At 43.2% G+C, this 15,988-nt stretch overlaps 1 protein-coding gene across 2 annotated transcripts in view; it reads right to left on the bottom strand.

The window, feature by feature from the left end:
• Positions 1–5,326: 5,326 nt before the first annotated feature.
• GATA3 (GATA binding protein 3) overlaps positions 5,327–15,988 on the bottom strand; it is an 18,829-nt gene continuing 8,167 nt past the window's right edge. For both annotated transcript variants that reach the window (XM_068670070.1, XM_068670069.1), the window contains exons 4-5: positions 12,206–12,331; positions 5,327–5,992 (exon numbers count right to left, since the gene is read on the bottom strand). In XM_068670070.1, the coding sequence (XP_068526171.1) occupies positions 5,708–5,992; positions 12,206–12,331 (411 nt within the window). In that variant the 3' untranslated portion in view covers positions 5,327–5,707. The remainder of the gene's footprint in view (positions 5,993–12,205; positions 12,332–15,988) is intronic.

Here is a 15,988-nt window from a genome sequence, read left to right on the forward strand (position 1 = left end):
ATGAATTATTTCAGTGCCTCTGGAGTCGACAGTAACCCAGACTGGAAATGTAAAAGGACAGGTTAAATAACCAGGTGTTTTGTACCTTGAGAGAAAAAAAAATGAGTTGAGCTGCAGGTCAAAGCCTTAATTTAAACTTATAACAAGGGAAATATACACCTAAGATGGAGTGATCCAACATCCACCCAGAGTCTGCGTGGCCTCAGGGGGTTGTGTGAAACAGGTATAAATTTGCTATACATTTGTGCTGTGCCTTGGTTGCCATATAGGAGTACCTTAGATAGCCACGTGGTCACACACAAAATGTTGGACAACCAGTAAAGACCATCAGATGTCAACAGTCATCCCCCAGTTCTCTAGGTCTAGACACACTTTCACATAGGCATGACACATACCACATTTCCCTTACTGATAAGGTATGGAATCCACACTACTGATCCATCTATACATATACACGTATATTTTTCCAGAAGAATGCAACGATGACCAAAAAAACTTTCATAAAAGAAGTGTGAAGATTAAAAAAAAAAGAAAAAAGCATTAGGAAACACCAGACTGAACTACTCACCCTCCCTCCACCTCCATTTTTCCTTCTGCATATGGCACTAACACCCAAGGTTTTTTTCCTTTGCCTCACTCAGGGCACAGAGAAGGAAATCCCACAGGCTGGTGGGGTTTCAGTGGCGCTCATTAACCTGCATCCAAGCGTTTCACAAGTGGTGTATTTATTTTCACAACACATCTTTGAGGAGAGGAGTTTTTATCTGTTCTCCTGATTTGGGGACAGAGGGAAATGGAAGAAATGAAGCCTGGGATTTGCACTTCAGATTGAAGGAAAAAAAGAAAAAAAAAAGAAAAAAAGAAAAAAAGAAAGAAAAAAAAAAAACTTTTACAGAATTTGGAATTATGCAGCATTAAACCCAGGCACAAGATCCCCTTGCTTCAGAAACCACCGAGAACACTGAACATTTCTGCAAAACAGACCTCAGGGTGTGAAACCAGGCATCCCCAAGAAGGACAATCAAACAATTAGTGCTCGTTCCCATATGACAAGACACGAGAAGTTTCACACAAGGTTGAGTTTCCCAATGCCATATAGCACCTCTGTAGAAGAGGTAAGAATAAATATGATTTATTTTAAGTTTTACTTTACAGCTCTTTTCCATAAAAACATCTCCACTTTCTTATTCCAAACACTAAAAAAAAAAAAAAAAACGAGAAGTTTCCTCTAGTCCCATCACTGCCCACCCTCACTCTCCCCCAAACTACAATTCCCAAGCGAATCAGAAGTCTCAGTGACCAAAAAGGAGTATGTGAGCACACCATTTAGGGTAATGTGTGAGTTAGCAAGTAGTGCAGTGAAATAGGAGTGAATGTGGAGGGAAAACCAATCTGCACTGAGGACACACAGGCTGTATCTTAGGAGGTGTTTTCAGGTTAGTTCTAGTCTGGGCACATGGCCTCAGCTCCCATTACAGGCAGTAGCACATTAAGAAGGGATCAACTAAAAGGAAAGCATATTGGATGATCCAAGGTACAATACCATCACCCTAAACTGGACCTACTGTGAAATTGCTTCAAAAGTGGCTAAACCTCAGTGCTGGTGTAGATGCATCCTAAGACAACGCATAACTCAAATGCACAGAAGAAAAATAAGTGTTTTCTGCAACAGCACTTTGTGTCTCTCAGCCTTGAAGCAGCCTCAGTAACCTTAAAAACATCCCTTCAATATTTTGTGTGTGCTTGTGTGCACATATGTATGTGTGCACATATGTACTCTCATAGCAACGCTGCAAGTGAGAACTTAACTAAAGCAGATAAGTCAAGGTAATAAAACTGAAACTAATACTTAGGCACTCTTACTGCACTCATTAGGGATCTTCAATAGAAAGTGGTTGCCACAGTCACATCAGCACAGCAACTGTTACTCATGCTAATTCACAGAAGGTAGTTTGCCTGCATAAAGAGCACAAGATTTGACCCCCACTAATGACTTCCACTGTGTTTTCTACACAATATAGATTATCGAAGTAGAGTCATGACTCAGAGGTCTTTCCTGCTACTACCTGCCCATCATCAGTTCTTCCCTGCAATTTCAGAAATGAAGAAATGCAGAGTCACTATTCACAGGATGTTTGCCCAGGAAAAATGCCTCTTGGCTTTTCCATAATCCACCTTTAGGAAGGAAAATAGAATGGGAAGGGAAGGGAAGGGAAGGGAAGGGAAGGGAAGGGAAGGGAAGGGAAGGGAAGGGAAGGGAAGGGAAGGGAAGGGAAGGGAAGGGAAGGGAAGGGAAGGGAAGGGAAGGGAAGGGAAGGGAAGGGAAGGGAAGGGAAGGGAAGGGAAGGGAAGGGAAGGGAAGGGAAGGGAAGGGAAGGGAAGGGAAGGGAAGGGAAGGGAAGGGAAGGGAAAGATAAAAGGCATAAGTGAGAAACTGGCAGCCACTTGTGTTATTTAGCATCTTGGACAGTAAGCAGTGTGTGCAATGTAAGTAATCCCATTCATTCAGGTCCCAGCGTTCGGATATAAGATATCTGAAGTAAGGACTCCCTAAAAAAAATTAAAAACCTTTTCAGGATGCTCATTCTCTGAGCTGGCTACAACCCCGCTTCCTCTCACTCAATGCCCCTAAGACCAATGAAACAACATCAGAGGGAAACTGCAAGAAAGTGTTCCCAGGTTTTAGGAAAAAAAAAAAAAAAATCAAGAGCCATCTCCTTCTAAAGCAAATGGAAATATTCAAACATAATAATACATGAGTGCAAGATTTTGTTTGATTTACACCATTGCTGAGGAGCTGAAACAAATATCTTATTTCAACTGCAATCTGTTGATGAACTATAAGAGAAGAAGGTTGTAGCATCACGAATTAAAAAATAATAAAGCTTAATATCAGCAAAGATTATTATTTTCTTTGATTTGTCAGACTAATTGAAAATAGCTTTCTAGTTAGCAGATGATTAATTAGGAGCCAACAAGATTCCCATCTTTATCTTAGTAATTCTTCACTGTGCTTTATTTCAACATTTAGTCTTTATGCTTAAAATATTCCTTGAGAAAGTAAAAAGGTGATTAACATAGGATTTTAAATGTGTGCCATTTGTTCTGAGCTTTTTACATAATTTTGTCAACAGAGTCAAAAGGAAATAATATACAACATTACAAAACAATTACTGCCTGTTCCGCTTACATCTGCCAAATCCTCCTTTGTGGTAGAGGTATTTTAAGTAGATTCATTTAGAAATAGAGGAGAAAAAAATAAATAAGGGTTAATACTCTTCCCTTCTTTTCTTCCCAATTCCCAAAACGAAAGAATTTTGGACCTTGTGTACAATCACCTTGAAAGTTTTGAAGTGGTCTTGTGAGCCTTTCTCACATGAAACATCCTTAGTCCTATGAGCCATCCTTCAGAAGAAGATGAGCCCATGTCACTGGTACCCTCCACGGATTTTCTCCCATGAAGAAAAGGTTTCAGAATAGCATCTTTTGCACATAGGTATTTGCAGGTCACATTTGTGGAGGGTTTTAAGGTTGGAGGGTGGGAGTGTATTTTTGTTATTTTGTTTTGTTTTTTAATCATTTTCTCACAGTCTTGGCAACCTCTGTCTTATCACATCATGCTTATATCTCCAGCAAAGGGACCGGGATGATAAGAAGTTTAACCCTTCATTTGGAAAGTAAATGCCCAAACCATATGACAGTTTAAAGAAGTTGTGTGGGTAAATACCAAAGACTAAAAGGACTGTTTCCTAAGGATTAAACCATCAGAAATCATATGGTAAGAGCTAAGCACTACTATTAACAATAATATTAAGATAAACTGTAATATTTCAAAAAATCTCATGCAGGGAAGGGTTCCCCCAGTTTTTGGGGTTGTCCTCTGTCTACCATCAAACCCAGCCTTTTGTAGCAAGTTCTGCTCATTCCTGCCAGCACAAGGTCATGGTTTGGACCATCTCAGTCTCCCATCAAGATCTTGATTTAGACCTCCAGGTTACACCAGCAAGTACGCAACTTCTCTCCAAAGTCTCGAGGCTTTTCCTAACCCTGCTCAAAAAGTAGCCAGGACTACAACTGTCCTGCTGTACCTTTGCACTTACCCCAGTCCCAAGATGTCACTGATATAGAGGTGGCACCATGGTGAATGAAGAGCACAAGGGACTTGTCCCACGTGGGAGGAGGGAGCCCAATGGGAGGCAGTGGGGTCACAGTGACATGCAGCCCATTTATTTGGAGATGATTTATTTCTTTGTTTTGTTTTGTCAGTTTTCGTTTGTGTGGTGTGATGTTTTTGTGTTTTTTTTCTGGTTTTATTTGTGTTTTTTTTTCTGTCAAGCCACCATAAACACTGCATTGACCATCCGCATGAGTCAAAAAAGACACACATCCCCATCCCCATAGAAACTGTGCAATAAGTACCATCAAAACAAATTCTAAAAATAATAATAATAATAAATAATGAAGAAAGAAACAAATTCCCTTTCCAAACCCAAGCACAAAACACTTTTAAGTCAACAGAATTTAATCTAGTTTATTCTCCAAAAAAAAAAAAAAAAAGAGGAAAAAATATGAAAACAAAACAAAAAAGCAGGTCTTATCACTAGCAGTAAATAAATTTGTACAACCATTCAGTCTGTATAATAGGATGAAATAAATCTACATCTTTCTTATTTTGGTGCGTTGAATTATACATACAAACAACAATTACAGGAACTTGTTCACAATGCGTATAGACCTGGAGAATGGCTATCTGAAAACCCCTTGTTGGCAATGTCCGCATGTTAACACTGATTGCCTGACACCATTGGTACTTCCTATGTAAAAGGCCCATGGCCCAAAATGAATGTTCTCCCTACAGGTTTTATTTAATTAGTTATTTATTTAGTTAGTTAGTTAGTTAATGCATCATCAAAACCGTTCTAGCCAGCCCCCTCCCCTTCCCCGGAAATGAAAAAGAAACCAAAATTTAAAAAAAAAAAAAAAAGAGAAAAAAAGAAAAAAAAATTAAAATAAAATAAAAGGAGAAGACATGACTGGCAGTTGGTCCATTTGTTCGTAAGACCGCGTTTCCTCTTGGTCTGCATTGTTTGTTTTTCTTGTTTTTAAATTGTCCTCCCGTCCTCTTTTTTTTTCTTTTCCTTAAAAAAAATCTCTCGAAGTCCTTCATGCCTTTATCTTTACAGCTCTCCAGATGCAATAAAGTCTTCCTCAAATGTACAATATTTCTTACAATATAAGTTATATGCAATGTTCAGCATTTTTTATTTTATTTTATTTTTTTTTCACAGCACTAGAGATCCTGTCCAATAGGGAATGCAAGTTCTGAATGGCTTATTCACAAATGGTATCCAGATTCAGTGGGTAAGAATACATAGACGCCATAGTGAGTTCCTTTAAAAAGTGGCAAACATCACTTTTTTAAAACTTTTTTTTTTACTTTTTTCCTTTTTTTCTTTTTTTTTTCCTTTTTTGTGCTTTTTGTAGTTTTTTTTTCTTTTTCTTTTTCTTTTTATTATTATTATTATTATTATTATTATTACTTTCGCTCTTATGCCTTCAAATAACATTTTTATTTTTACTTTTTATTCTTTTTCCCCCTCCCATTTGACTCGGGACGTCAGACCCATAACCACACGCCTGCAAAAATGCAAGTATATAAAGTAATTCTCATTTTGAGACTGTAAGCATTCAGCAGGGGAGTCTACCGCTAACCCATGGCAGTGACCATACTGGAGGGATGGTGAGGTCCGAAGGAGAGGCTGGATGGAGGATGCATCGGTGTCGGTGTAGTCAGCATGTGGCTGGAGTGACTGAAGGGTGAAATGTGGCTGATAGAGGACATGTGTCTGGAGAGGGCAGCGGGGTTAAAGGAGCTGCTCTTGGGAAAGTCTTCAAGGTTGTCATGGACCTTTTTGCACTTTTTGGATTTGCTAGACATTTTTCGGTTTCTGGTCTGAATTCCTTCTTTCTTCATAGTCAGGGGTCTGTTAATCTAAACAAAAATAAATTATTTTTTTTTGTGCTTCCATCCCTTCTCCCCAAATCACCATGGGATTCACATACCCCCATACCCAGAAAAGTGCCCAGGTTCAGCTGAACATCCAGCAACCCCCTCCTCCCCTTGCCTGCCCCACATACCATGGCTACACAACCCCATACCACCCCAAAAATTCAAACCAGGGTGAAACCCACCCCTAGGAGTTGCAGAAAATTCCAGGTTTGGCTGAAATTTCTAAAGATAAAACAACAGAAAAGTACAGAGCCTCACAGGAGCAAACCATACCCAAATAACTTGCAGCAGCTGAAAAATTTCAGCTATCTGCACATTAGGTAATTGCAACGTGTTTAAGAACAAGACCAATCATTATCACCTTGAAATATTCCCTGCAGACAACTCACCCCCAGGCTTCCTGACTGATCTAAAACCATTAACGGCAACAGCTGCTGGGATTTCAGTGCTCCCAGGGGTCTCAGACTTTCACAGTGGCATTAGGGTGCTGCTCAAAGTCTTCATAAAAGCGACAGGTATTTGAATTCCTTGCTTGTTTGGGAATTATTTTGCACTGACCATCCTTTCAGGTTTACCTTATCCAACCTGGTTTTATCTCTAAGGCGTCTTAGGTTTATTTTTGGCCTGAAACAGGTATCTGTGCTGCGTGGTAGAGCATTTCCTGCTTGAATGAAGATATATCTGGAGAAAACCAGAGAGGTGGTGGAGTGTCCTCCTTGGAGATCTCCAAAAGCCACCTGGACTTGGTTCCTGGGCACTCTGCTCTGGGTGGCTCTGCTTGGGCAGAGGTTGGAGCAGATGGACCCAAATGTCCCTTCCCACCTCAGCCATTCTTGGATCCTTCAAACCTAAAGCATGACATTCTCCTGCAAGGCTGTTGGCAGCAGCAATGACTGTTCACACACCCAGCTAAGAAATGGTAGCAAAGGTTCTATAAGAAACTCCTGTTGCTGCACAGCCAGCCAGCATCACAACATGCATTAGCACAGGTGTCATGAAAGTCCACAAAAAACACACTTAGGAAGGGATTTCTACATCCAACATCCATAAAAATCCCTTAAAAATCTGTACTTGGGGAGTGACATGAGTCTGTGCTTCCTCTGCAGAATTCCACCCAAGGCAGAAGGAAGCTCCCAGGAGCGCCCAGCACCCCACAGAGCTGAGCACCACTTCTTTTAATACATGTGGGCACACAGCAGTGCTGGTGGGTGTTCTGCAAACTGGAGAAAAGGGAGAAGAAACATTTGCTGTCCACCAAGAACTACCATTTCAGCCCTATCAAAGGACAATGGAAAGTGATTCCTGCAGGGATCCTGAGCAGATCTGCAGCTGCAAGATCTTCAGCCAGTGCAAGGAACAAAGCGCTCCCTTCTTTGAGATCACAGAAAAGTTTAGCTTCTTGCTTATCAGCCCCTGCTTGGTGCCTTTCCCCACAGCATGAGAACCATTCAGTGATTTCTCTCCCCAGGGGGGCAAGGATACAAAAGGTCCCTGTTACTGGTGGAGACAGAGGCACGGGGAGAGGAAGGAACATCCCAAAGTTCGTCATCTCAGTCTCAATGAGTGACCCCAGGCTCTCCACACCAGCAGTGATGAGAAACCTCACCTCATCCTAAAAAAAATGGGTGAATGGAAGGCTGATTACCTCTGGATAAAGGCAGCCAGAAGGAGCAGCCTGGCTTGCCAGCAGCTAAAGGTGGGAGGGATGAAGCTGCCCATGTGCAGATCAACAGCAGCCTCAGGGCAGCAACAAGCCAAAACCTCAAATGTCATGGGCTTTAAATACAATATCACCCTTCTCCTTGGCTTCCTGTCCTCACCAAGGGAACTGGGACACGCACACAAGGAAGGCCCTTTGCTCCAGCCTGAGATGGGAAAACTTTGCCTGCTCTGTTGTAAGTCACCCAGCAGGGATGTGCTGCCCACGCTTAAAAAGCAGGAGGCAGCCCCAGGTGAATCCCACCAGGCAGCAATGACAAAGCAGACCTGGAAGTCCTGATCTCTGATGAACTCAACTCAAATCCAGGGATTTGCATCATGATGTGAAGGCTCAAGGGCAGCCAGAACTGATTTCCAGGTGAAGCAGCAAACAAAACCTCAGGAGCTTGTGGTGGCAAAGCTACATTAGCCTGGTGCTGGGACTGGTGCTGTGCTGGCCCTGGGATCAAGCACAGGGGTCCTGGCCCTGTGATGCTTAGTGCTCTGTCCTGCAGAACACTGACCACTTCCTTAAAGCAACATCTTTCATGCCTTGTTCTATTGCAGAGAACAGATCAACCCTGACCATGATTTGATGTGAACCTGAAGGATGTGAGTTTTGCTGAGGGTGGTGACAAGCCATGGTCAGCCCTGCATCAGAGATCATGCTGTCATGGTCTCACCCTTCTAGCAGGTACTAGACCCAAACAGATGAAGATTCAGATAAATGTCAGGAGGAGAGAGACCAGCAGTCACAACAGAAAGCTGGAAACATTTTGTGCTGACTTCAAAAGCCAGTCATAGCAAAGTTAAAGGGGTCCCCAAATCATCAAAGCCACAGACTCATCTCTGCTTCTGGGGTAGAGAAATGAGAGACCTGGAGGGAAGACCTTCTCCATGAAAATTCATTGTGATAAAAATGACAAACACATGCTAAATTAAAATTAAACCAGCCCAAAGCATGTATATGAAATTCATTAATTTCAGATGGAGCCAATTAATTATGGGCAGGAATTATGCTCTTTGTTTCATCATATGCAAAGCATTGACTGCCCTGCCTTTGGATACTGTGAAACAAAGACCTTTTCTGAGGACTTTAACCAAAATTAATGGTAGCTAACTCATTTCTATGGGTGCAGGCCAGTCTGCTGCACACTTCAGGTGAGGTACAGGCACTCCTACCCATCTCTGAAGTGAGTGAAGGCCGATCCTACTTCTAAGGAGGACTGAAATAACAAAGACAAGAGCCTCACATTCAACAAATCAAATCCAGGGGATGGTCTTAGATATTATAGGTCTGATCTTGCTCTGACTGGAGACAATGGGATTTTGCCATTGACCTCAATAAGGTCCTGTCACTGAAGCGGATTTATCCTTTAGACATAGTCATTACAACGTTGGGTTAATCTTCCAGAGTGGCTGTATCGTAGAGAGCTCTCTGGGATGCCACAGGATGAAAGGCATCATATCAATGTGAAATATTAGTCATTGTTAATATTGGTGTTAATGGAGCTGGCTCTTGTTGAAGTCAGTGGGAGAAACGCAAACAGCTTCACTAAACACACCCCAAGACTGTTATGATTATTGCTAATATCCTACTGACAAATAGGTTAGCTTCAGCCTTGGGAATCAACAGCAAAACAAACTGATGTAGCTCATGAAAAAAATAGTTTTGGTGTAATCCTTCACTGCAATCCTTCCTGGCGTGGACTTAAAAAACAGGCAAGTTTCATCTTCATATCAATCCATTAAAACAACCTAATGATCTGAAGGTCCAAGAAAAACTCATTAAACTCACAACAATTAAAAAAAAAAAAAAAGGAGTTTCCTACAGCCTAGCCTAAACCACAGTGAAGCAGCCTTCCAAGCAGCCGAAGGACTTCAGCTGGCATTGACATAAGATCTGTGCAGACACATTCTGCTGCTCGGCAGGGACATGCTATGATGAATCTTCGAAATCTGTGTATGTCCAACGCCTAATGGAGAACCGATGCAGACACAAACACACAAAAGGAGAAGGACCACAGCCTACACACATTGGTCTTTCACTCTAATCTACTAGACCAATTTACACAGGCCAAGGAAACTTGTCCTTGAGTTGATTAAAGGGTGATGCCAGTGCCACTCAGCAGGCAGTTAGCAGAGCTCCTACTGTCCTGTCTCCCAGCAGCCAGAAAATAGAAGGCATCTCGGTGAAGCTACCACCACCTTACCACCAGTCCCCGAAAAATAAATAAATAAAAATTTTCAAAAAGCTCATATTTTATTTCTGAAGTACAGTGTAGCCTTCACAGCCACACACTTCGTAAGCCACACTGGGCTGCAGAATAATGCTTAAGTGCTCTGCCCCTGTAAATCTTTAAAGCTTAGGGTGGTATTTTCAAGGACAATCAGCAGCAACATTGCCCATCTCTCACTGTAATAATAATGCATCAGCTACTGGGAAAACGTGAAAAAGAAAAGGATCTACCCACTCATAGCTAGATTGCAGTACCCTTGCTTAGTTCTGTTGCTGCACACAGTATCTCAGTCCTCTAGGGGTTTCATTTAAGCAGGTCCCATTAACGGAGTTGCTCATAAGGCAAGATACTACTTGACTTCGGTAAGTAGCTGTGCTGAGCTTTTCAGCAGCTGACGGTGTGTTTAATGAGTATGAAAACGGTTCCAATGTGCTCAAGGCCAGCCCCATGTCACAAATTTCACAGCTGGATCAGAGCTTCCCTAAACAGTGGATCTAGGGGTCAATTCGGGCCAACTAGGTTCACAAGTTGGTGTAAAAAAGAGAAGGAGAGAGAGAACGGGTGCTCTCACAGGCATGCTTCTGGAGAACCCCAGCACTCAGACACCTTAGGGGGATTCCTCCAGTCTGATGACTAGAGTGCAGATGCACCTGAACTTAGCATTCTACCTCCCTTTGTAGTCATGGGGAGAAACTGAACCCTTTTTGGGGGTGCAAATCATCTTGTCCAAACACAAGCACCTCCACCACATCCAAAAAGTGGCACCTGAGAAGACCTATTTCCTTCTAACGGCTTCGTTGGGGTACAAGTGAAGCAGCTCAGTTATACGTCCCTGCTGCTGCCATCCCGAGCTATGTGATATAAGTCCTACCTCTGGTGGCTGCACAGCCCCAGTGAAAACAGAGCACAAGCATAGACTCCTCCAGCGAGGCTGGCTGACCTTGCTGCCTTCTTGCCAAAATAGCAAACAGAGAATATTTTCTTGTGATACTCTAAGAGGTTTCACTCCTCCTGCCTAGGCCAGCCTTTTGTTTGCAGTGATCACACTGAAAGTTTGATGACAAGCTTTGTTTGCTACATAGGACTCAAAACGTGCTGAGACGCCTGCCCACTAAAGGGTAAACACATTTTCCTTTTTTCCAGGGGAGATGCCTCTCACAGAACAGGTGAAAAATTACCCTGCTTTTTTTTTTTTTTTTTTTCTACTTAATCCAAACTTGTTTACTCATCCCAAGAAACCAAAGAGCCTGAAATAACAAATGGAAGGGACTGAAACACCACAAGGTTTGGCTGCCCCATGAAACCCGATCCATCTTTGATGTGTTTGTGTGGGTAGACATGAGGGCAAAACATAGCCTGATATTTCTAAGTCAAACATAAAGCAAACGACCACTAGAAAACCCCAAAAAAGAGTGGTATCAAAGCACAGAAATTGCAAGTCTCTTCCTTCTTCTGACATTATAATTATTCTAATGCCACATGCGGAATGAGAGTAACACGAGTTGCCTTAAGACTCCTTTTTACCAGTATTATTGGGGAGAAGACTTTTCAGATCCCTTTAGCTCTTTCCCTGGGGCACATATCTCTGGTTCCTGCAAGCTGGCTTTGCATGGTGATATTAGATTAAATCTGCCAGGCATTTCATTTCTCCTTCCCTTCCATGACAGATGCCTTAAAATTCACATCACAGGTTGAGCAGACTCTACAACCCACTAACTAAATCAAGCCCTTTTTGGTTTAGGAATCGCTTGCGTCAAATGGGGCAAATGCAAGACCTGAATAAATCATCTTTGGGGACTGGCGGAGGGACAGGACAAAGATAGCCACAAACCCAAGAAAGGCCTAAATAGTTGCTGGCACATTTTGCTTTTTTGGCGGAGCTTATATTTGCTGGAGGAACCAAGCTGTGCGTAGAAGGGGTATCGGTTTGCAGGACGGCGTGTTGTCTTTTCCAGCACACTGAGCCCGATCAGCAGTGGATAACGTCTCTCTGTGTTGATCCACCCCTCCTTTCTTGGCTCAGGCATGGGAAAGCTCTAATATTCCCCATAGACTGTCCTGTTTTATACCTTCCCAAGTCCAATCGACTACATTCAAGGGGATGCCTGCTCATTGCTCCAACCCTCAAGGTCCCCAAAGGGATAAAGGAGGTCTCAGCACCACCCAAGACTGGAAATCCTCGAGACGAGGAAGAGCTTGGACCGTCATCGAGCATGGGAAGGGAGGCCCCACTACCGAGCGCTACCGTCACACTTACATTGTGCAGCTTGTAGTAGAGCCCACAGGCGTTACAGACGGGATCGCCGTTGGCATTTCTCCTCCACAGGGTGGTGGTGGTGGTCTGGCAGTTCGCGCAGGACGTGCCCGCCCTCCTGGCTGCAGACTGCGGGAGGGGGGGGACATGGGAGGGAGAGGAGAGGGAAAGAAAAACGCCCGCATTAAAAAGGTGCAATCAGCAAAATCGCTGAGAAAGAAAACATCAACCATGCAAGACTGACGCACGTCGGCAGAGGCCTCCAGAAACTGGCTTGTGAGAACAAATAATAATTCTGGAAAAAATCCCCGAGGTACTTTAATCCCAAATTATATATGAACTGAATCGGGTGCCAAAGGGCATCCTAAAAGTGAGTGCTAAACCTCTGATAGGACTCATCAAAATTAGCACTGCTGGCACAGCCCATTCCAGAGGGGAAAATAGTATTTAAATGCCAACATGTCTTTCCATCTTAATTCCCTCAGACCCCCCAGGGGTCTAATTCTGCAGTCAGGGCCTGAACCAACAATTGCAGGAGTCAATGGCATGAGTCACGCCAGCTCCGGCGAGCGCCGGATGAGACCCGCGCTGTGCTTGGTGGGCAGCTGCTAGCTGGGTCCGACCGCAAGTGTGGCCTGGTCCCATAAATTCGGCTCCGCTTCAAAGGATACGTGCTCCAGATCGGAAATAACACTGCGGCGAAGAGCAAGAATCCCGACTTTTTAATTACACCCTTTTGCAGCCTCAACCTTCATGTTTATTTAAGGACTGGTAATGAGGCTGAAAAAAGAATTTACCATTTCATAAAAGGGGAGGAACAAAAAAAAAAAAAAAAAAAAGTTTAAGTGTCAAGGTGTATAAAGAAGCTTTTTTGTTAGCTGTGATAATGATTTAGGAAAACCAAATCTAGCCAAGTCACTTCTCATTCACATGTATGAATTCGTGCTTATCATTTAAAAACTGTAACTTTGGCATACAAATTGTCCTTCTGCCACTGAAGGAGGAAAAGGAGTTTGCACACTTTTATATGAATGTGGATGCATGCCTGCGTGTGTGCGAGTGCCTACAGCTCCCAAAAAAGACCTTTAGATCCCACTCCTATCTCTTCTTCATCAACATGACACAGTCCCAGAGCTCTGATTTCATCCCGATGTGCTGCTTTCAATGGGACTGCTCATGTGCTTAAAGTTAAAACATGTGCTTAAGCGATTTGCCAGATCATAGCAATGCTTGGCACCTTGCAGAACTGAGCCTTTAATGCTCTCTTTTGTGCTCTTACTGTTTCAAATTTACCCCTCACCCCACACAGCAGCACACTGTAGCACATCCAACATTAAAAAAATAAAAAAAGTACCGCATCTTTGGATACCGTACAGCAAACCCAAAATGCAAACATGGACACTGGCACAGCGCTAGCATTAATACCAACTCTTGTTAGGTCATGTTGCAATTTTAATCATAATTGAATGTGGCGTAGGTGGAGAGAGGACGGGTTGGTTTTGTTTTAGATAGAGTAGGAATATTTTTTTCTTTTTTAATTACACAAAAAGAACTGCCTGAAAAATAAATAACGTTGTGCCCACGAGCATTAGGAAGTACCACAGAGTGCCTGCTCTGAGAGCAAGGGGCTCTCACCAGGCAGTGTGAAAGGTTTTTTGATTGCAAAAATCCATCCAAAGAGGTTGAGGCACCCCACCACAAACAGCAGAGCCATAGGACATGTTTGCACACATACACCTTTGTCCTGTCCTCCTAGAGACTGTGCCAGGGCCCCAGATTTGCTTCCCATCAAAATCCCTGGGTTGGTAGGCATGTTTCATGTACAGCATGGACGTACCTCCATGCAGAGCCGCGTGCTCGCCACAACCCAGGGGCCATGCACGGATGGCTTGGAGGCTGGATTGAGTCTCTCTGTGGCAGCTTTGCCCTTATCAGACCCAAAAATCAAGCCTAAGGAAATTTCTAAAAACCAGTGATATTTGACTCAGCCCACACAGGGGAAACATCCCCTTTGAAGACATTTGGGGTTTCTACGCAGCGCTCACCGTAATTTCTCATATGGTAAATGCATTTAAAGACAAGCTTGGTCACCACCTTGCTACCTTTTCAGGATTTCAAGCAGATCCTCACTGGCTAACTTTAAATACACAAATAAATCACAATGTCCACTGTCTTCTCTAAAACCTCTTCTATCTTCCACATTCTCCCTGCAAAACTTTGGCATCGTAATCTGAATATTTTAAACCCTGTTCTCTTTCAGTCCCAGACTGTACCTTTTACGCTGCACCAATTTAAACCAGAGACACCAGCAGCAGGCAGGAAATAATGAATAATAACTCTATTGTAAAAGCTCCCGGGAATGGTTTCCACTGATACTCATCACTGACCCAATCCTAACCATGTTATGGAATGGCAATAGGGTGCCCAGTGTCCTCTGCAGGACCAGATGTTGGATAGCAGCGAGGACACAACTTTGTGCAAAAGCTGGCTGTGCTGACGCTGATGGAAAGGTGGAATCAAGGAGGGTGCAGAAAAGAGGAAACAAGCGCTGATAAAGGTGCTTATTTTAGGGGTGTTTTCTGTGTCCAAATTTACACATGGTGTCCAAAAATTTGCAGGTGACAGCTTCCTAAATTAGACTCCATTCACCAATTCCCTCAGAGAAACTGCCTATAGTCCTTCCAGAACCAGAGCAGCCGGACAGGGAAACTGAGAGCTCTGCATCCACATGGGCAGGGAAAGGGAGAAAATTCAGATGAAGGTTTTGTCTCAGCAGTGATGGGGTTGCCACAGGCTTTGATGAGGATGGGAAGGGTCTCCAAGAGGGATGGAGACCCTTCAACCACAGTGGTGGCTCAGTACAACCTGCTTAATCCTGGCCCCCCCCCACCAATGCCTCCAGACCCACAACTCTCTCCCCCAAAATGAAGCTGAGCTCCCTGCACCTTTTCAGCTTGCAAAGCTCGATCCATCATCTCCCATAAAGCCACCTATTAAACTCAACAAAGCTTGGGCTGGGTTCTCAGCATCTAAGGGTTTATTTGACTTCCCTCTCCAGCCCATCGGAGCCCTTTCATTAGTTGTAACGCGCCGGGGATGAGAGCCTACAAAACTACCCTAAGGTCAGGCAGGAAGCTTGTGGCAGAGCGAGAGGTGCATGCCACTGCCCCCAACCCTGTGCCTCTGTGCGCACACTGCCTGCCCCTGCCCACTCGCCTTCCAAAGCCAGGGAAGATCAAGTCAAGCCACGGGCACATGTGTCCCCATCCCTTTACAATGAGATGTGAATGCAGGTCTGGCTCTGGTGCCTTCTGATTTCTCTCTTTTTTTTTTTTTCTTTTTTTTTTGAGAAAGCAGGAGAAATAAATATAGAGAGAAAGCAGGAGAAATATATACAATTATAGAAATATATTTATGTTTTTCTAGGCAGTTCTGTGAAAAAAAAAAAAAGAAAAGAAAAATAAAAATCCAAAGTTCTCACTTAGCAGAGGTTATGTGCAAAGAACGGGAAATTTTTGCAACTTATGCTTTAACTGAAATGCCCAAGATAGGAGCGATTGTGCAAGACAAGGTCTCTCTTTACATTTTTCATTCTTTTTTCCTTTTTTTTTTTTTCTCAAGAGTGACCTTTCAAAATGTATTTATTTATGTATTCAATTTTACTTGTGCCGGGCTCGGGGTGACTCGGGACATTCTTTCATGGTTCCATCAGACACTGTGAAAACTCTACCCCCTTTCCAGCCGCTTTCCTATCCTGCCTCCCCCTCTGCTTGTTTGGATACACTC

This window comes from Anas acuta, chromosome 1 (genome assembly GCF_963932015.1).
Source record: "Anas acuta chromosome 1, bAnaAcu1.1, whole genome shotgun sequence".
NCBI lineage: Eukaryota > Metazoa > Chordata > Aves > Anseriformes > Anatidae > Anas > Anas acuta.